The following is a 5,350-nucleotide window of genomic DNA, read 5'->3' as shown; positions in this document are numbered from 1 at the left end:
GGTATACATCCTACGCACATCAAACGTCCGATCATAGAGAGAGTGAAACTCATTCTTAAAGAAGGTCATATATTTGTCATAAAAAATATCATTGTTGCAAAGAATCGAATGAAGTATAAGACAACAACAAATAAATACAAGATTAATTTTATTGTAAAAACTCATGTATGCGAAATTTTTGATGATACATTTCCATCGATGATTTATGAATTCAAGTCTTTTAGTGAATTGAAGAAGACAGATTATGTTGATGAGAACATACTTTTGGTAGGTTAATTTATTTTTTTGATCGAACATTTTATCTTATATCTTAAAAAAAATTTTCTCAAGATGTCATTGGCAAAATGGTTACATGAGACTTTCCTCAAAGTAAAGAATTTGATGGTCGTCTTACAAAGTTTCTTGATTTTGTCTTAGAAGATTCGGAGTAAGTATTGTTTTATTTTTCTTTTAATTTGTAGAGAGACTTTGTCAATGACATCATGATATCTTATTATTTTAATATTTTTTAATAATAAATTATTTTACTATTTTTAGGAACAATAAGCTATCATGTATCTTGTGGGAAGACTTTGTCAATGACATTATGACATACTTGGAAAATGTAGATGAAGAACCTGTTGTTATCGTTCTATAAATGTTCTAGCAAAAAAAATTTAGGGGTGAAGTACATATTTCAAATACTTTCCATGTTAGTAAGATGATAGTAAATGGAAATTTGGATGAAATTATAGAATTCTGTAATAGGTAATTTTGATTATTCTATTTTGTATTAATATATATTTATTTTATATATATAACTAAATATTATTGCAATGTTCATTTTAAGGATTATTCCGATTACAATATCCCAAATTCAATCAGCACTATTTCAGCGTCATATGCACAAACAATCTTGGAAGAACTTTCGATTGCAAAGGATTGTTTTAGAACTATAGAGCAAGTTTCTGAAAATAATGAGGTCTAATTTAAATTTTATTCTATGTGATAGTGACAGCAAACAGAAAAATTCAACAACAAACGTTGTATTTAAGGAAGTTTTTCAAAATTTATAAATTTTTTTTCTAATTGTATAATCTATAGCCAATTTAGCTTATTTATATTTTAATTATTTATTCAAACATTCATACTTACTAATTTTATTTGTTAATTATATAAAATAACGTCCCGTGCATTGCACAGGTGAAATACTAGTTTTCAAAAAATAAGAGTTAACGACATGCGCTATTCACTTCTTCTAGCGCGTCTCTGATCTTACAAAGAGGATCTCATGTTTTCATTGATTCCTTTAATGAGTGGAACTTGAATTTCCTCTATAAATTATTCGATAATTACTTCCACTTTCCTCTCTTGAGCTTCTTCCTCTTGTTTGATATTTTCATAATGCATGATTTCCCCTAAAAATCCCTGGCATTTTTGAACTCTCCAATCTCATCTAAGATATATTCAAGCACAATAGATAATTAAGACCATGACTTCAAGATTTTCCTTCATAAATCTCGATTTGTTACTTTATTTAATCATTTTTCTTGATCTTTTTTCATCATCATCTTACCCCATAATATGACAAGGAGTCTTTCAAAATCAGTCTTGAATCAAAACTCCATCTTCCTTTTTGTAAGTTGAAATCTACTTATTATGGTGGAATTTTGCAAGTCATCATTTATGTGTCTTGGCTTCCAATAGCAATTCCACTAGTTGACATAATAATATAGTTGATTCCTTCCTAGGTTTTTTTTATGGTTAGTTCTTGAAGAATGTTCTTGTTTTGATAACGCTTAGTTAGAGTGGGAATGCGACACTCCTCTCTCAAAAATAATTGCACATTTGGATTAATTTTTCTTAGTGATCGAGCTTTTGATATCATTTGCAGGGGCGGAGCCAGGATTTTTACCCAGGGGCCATTTTTTAACATCGCATTGTCACACTAATAAAATAAATTTTGAATTAACTAAGAAATAAGTTACATTCAATGCAATCTAAGTTGCGCTCTTCACTTTTTCATAGACTCAAATTCATCTATGACAGAATTGACATCAAAACTACGAGCAATATCCTTCTCAATACTTGCAGCAGCCACCATCACCACGTCAAACTTCACGATTTGTGCGTCAGCACTTGAGATGGACGGTTCTAGAGCCCTCTTTTTGCTTCTTATCTTTTTCCCAGTCCTTTTTCTTTCAATTTCCTTTTTTTTTCTTTAACGATTTTGTTTTTTATTTTTTTCATGCCACATTACCAAATAACAATAAGGAAAATAAAAATAATCAGAAAAAATGAATAAATAGAAGGCCCACAAACGATAAAAATGTTGAAGCCATGAAAAATAAAATAAAATAAAATTTGTGATTCTTTTGTCTTCATTCTCATTTTTCATGCCGTGTAATTGTAAGGTACCCATGAGGTGGGGCCGCAAATGAGATGGAACATACGGAAATATGGAGAATTTTAATTTAATTTTTTTTAATTAAATGGATGCAAGTGGAGTCGCACATGCACCATAGAAATGGAACCAGTAAAATTAGAACTATTGTCAATTATATTGCAATTAATTTTAGATTATAGAACTTGATTAAGAGTTAAGACTTTAACTCCAATGTTTATCCGGTGGATTACAGATCATACTTTGATTAATATAATAATATAATATGTCTTTTTTTTTTTGCTGTCATGCTGGTTTGAGTTTACCAATTACCAAATTATTTCAAACATTCAGTGTGAATCAATATATCCGAGATTTTCCTGTCCAAGTTGTCGAGCTGTAAGTATGTTAGGTCGTGCAATTACAATCTGTATCAATCATTGCCATCGTCATCTTACAATGATGGTGGAAGAGAAAAGTTGTTTTCTTTCCCTAATTCAATGAAATTAAACATTGGTTATTAGGTTCAAATTTAGATAAATAAAGTGTGCATAAATGCTTGTCTGAAACAAAGTAAGTGATCTACGAACTTGAAATTCAAAAATAACTAGAATGATCCCAGTCTAATTTTGTCACACTGAATTTTTCTGTTCTGTTGAGTGTCAAAATCTACTTGTATTCTTAAGCATCTTTAAACAAAGATTTGAGTACGCTTATCATCAGCATGTTGAGACAAACATTGAAATTGAGTAAGACATTCAAGGATTGTTTACTAAGTTATCTGAATATTTCTCTCTTCCCACAATCACCATCACCATTTTCAAGCTGTGTTTGTCCTCACTATTTGAATTCATCTACATAAATCTTGTCCTTCCATTGACCTCTCAATTGGAAAACTCATCTACACACAGGGGGGCAGGGGGGCAACCGCCCCCAGCGCCCCCGTAACTCCGCCCATGATCATTTGTTAGATTTTTATCAAAATAATTAAATAGAGATAAATAACAAAACCTTTATTAGAGAAGTCAATGATGATTACTGAGTGAGTAGTGGGGACAAGTCAATGAGGATTACAAGATGGATAAAATGATGATTTGACATGTCAATGATTTAACAACGAAAAATAGTTTAATAAAAATAAACAATATGATAGATTTATTTGATTTATTCATCGACGTTGGAATTGAATCCTAATTCCAACAACCATGTAGGCTGCTCGGGAGGATTGAATTAGCCCAAAATGAATCACATCCTCGTCGCTGCGTCGTCTCTCTCGTGTTGGCGCACCTCTCACGCTGTTGGCAGCGAGATGGCGGCTATATTCCCCTCTTTCGTCCCAAGTCGAATTTCCACCTGCCCATCCCTCTCTTCGCCGGCCAACCCCCGCGTCGCCCTCCTGCGAAACTCTCTCCTCGCCAATCCCATATCCCTCGCGCCGTCGCGGTTCTTCTCGAGGTCAAAATTCCAATCTACTGCCGCCGCCGCCACCACCGTTGTATTTATGCTCCCCACAGCGTAAGCCCTTGCCCACTCCATATCTCTTCTCCTTATTTTGCCTTGGATTCACTTGATTTTTTGGCCTTCGGATCAGGAAGCCGGAGCTAGCGTCCACTGGGAAGAAGCCAAGGTAGGATATGGAGGGTCTTGGTTTGTGTATCTATCGGGAATTGTTTTTGGTTCGATAAGAGTTGATTTTGAGTTGTAATCGAGGTGGTAATGTGTGCCGCAGATGGTCGCTCAGGTCTATAAAGTCCTTCGCCATGGCAGAACTGGAGGCACGGAAGCTCAAATATCCCAACACAGGAACGGAAGCCCTGCTCATGGGTATCTTGGTGGAGGGTTAGTTTGATATATGACATCCTTGATTCTTGATTTACTTGGATGCATTTTTAGTGTTCTTTTGATAATCCCACTGCTTTAGCAATATCAGTTATGCCGCAGTAGATAGACTAGATTGCATGGGGGCCTTATGGATTCTTCACGTTAATTATAAGGTAGTTAGTAAACATATTATCATAGGGACAGACTTTGTCATTTCAGGGATGCCTTTGTTAATGTTTGTGGTGGTTCCGTTGGCCTCAGTGATTGAATGGAAAATTGTTTGGATCAACAAACATTTCAGCACTCGAACTGGGGGAGTTGATCTGCACAATCTGTCTCAAGTCTCAACTACCTCTTGACTACGGGACCAATGTCGGGGGGTCCGACTAGGGTCACTTGGATGTTCAGGTCAGTGTTAGTTTGAGTAAGAAGCTAAGAAAGTTTAGACACTGGTGTTAGAGGTCGACATTACCCTAAGCTGTCAGTTTACATGGTTGTTTATAGGATATTGTAGTATGGCTTTAATGCTTCTCCCTCTATGGATGATTAACATAGTCCATGGAATAGTGTATGAGAAGGAAACACCACTTTAACTTTGTTTGACCAAGATAGTTAATGTAATGAGACAAATCCCATTAAGCAAGGAGACAATCAACAATCACATTTGATGCATCACAAGTTGTAGATCCTCTTAGTCATGGATATTGTTGGCTGGAGGGTTTCCCACCTACAAAGGTTCCATTAATAGTTCCCACATGGTGTTGGTTGCTCTGTTGGTAAGAGGAAAGTGAGGGTGTTATAGGTTCAATTGAAGGTGAGGGTGTTTGGTTTGATGGGAACCTGAAATTCTGCTCCGTTGAATTCTTGCCGGACAAAAATTTTTTAGAAACGAATCTTATCAAGTAGCCCTCATATTCGATCAACTAGGTGCTTGATCGATGCATTAAGATCATTGGGCTCTTGTGTTTGGTATTCAGGATCCATATTATAGAAAGAAACAATTTACGCAGCGGAGATTAAATTGTACCTTTCTTCTTGTAGGAGATATTCACCTGAAGACCTCTTGATCTTCTGCTGTATTCCTCTCCTCTTCTTGGACGTTGTGTGGGCAACGATCCTCCAAGATAACTCCACCAAAACTTCTTCCTTTAATCTGATGGCAAACAA

At 35.2% G+C, this 5,350-nt stretch overlaps 1 protein-coding gene across 1 annotated transcript; it reads left to right on the top strand.

Annotated features, from left to right (window-relative positions):
* Positions 1-3,570: 3,570 nt before the first annotated feature.
* On the top strand, positions 3,571-4,206 carry LOC141816758 (ATP-dependent Clp protease ATP-binding subunit CLPT1, chloroplastic-like). The gene is made up of 3 exons (XM_074704495.1): positions 3,571-3,877; positions 3,954-3,989; positions 4,092-4,206. Exons 1-3 carry the CDS (start codon positions 3,603-3,605, stop codon positions 4,204-4,206), a joined length of 426 nt encoding a protein of 141 aa, XP_074560596.1. The 5' UTR covers positions 3,571-3,602.
* The last annotated feature ends 1,144 nt before the right edge of the window (positions 4,207-5,350 follow it).

This window comes from Curcuma longa, unplaced genomic scaffold (assembly GCF_044706935.1).
Source record: "Curcuma longa cultivar G26 ecotype Majalengka, Jawa Barat unplaced genomic scaffold, ITB_CL_G26_1.1 contig_18027, whole genome shotgun sequence".
Taxonomy (NCBI): Eukaryota; Viridiplantae; Streptophyta; class Magnoliopsida; order Zingiberales; family Zingiberaceae; genus Curcuma; species Curcuma longa.
The sequence above is the reverse complement of the archived record's forward strand: the minus strand, read 5'-3'. Positions and strand labels throughout refer to the sequence as shown.

What these genes read in the sequence shown, in the direction of transcription:
- LOC141816758 (XM_074704495.1), top strand. Translation starts at nt 3,603, where the DNA reads ATGAATCACATCCTCGTCGCTGCGTCGTCTCTCTCGTGTTGGCGCACC. An exon ending in GTATTTATGCTCCCCACAGC is followed by an intron (nt 3,878 to 3,953) that starts GTAAGCCCTTGC and finishes CCTTCGGATCAG; the next exon opens with GAAGCCGGAGCTAGCGTCCA. An exon ending in TCCACTGGGAAGAAGCCAAG is followed by an intron (nt 3,990 to 4,091) that starts GTAGGATATGGA and finishes TGTGTGCCGCAG; the next exon opens with ATGGTCGCTCAGGTCTATAA.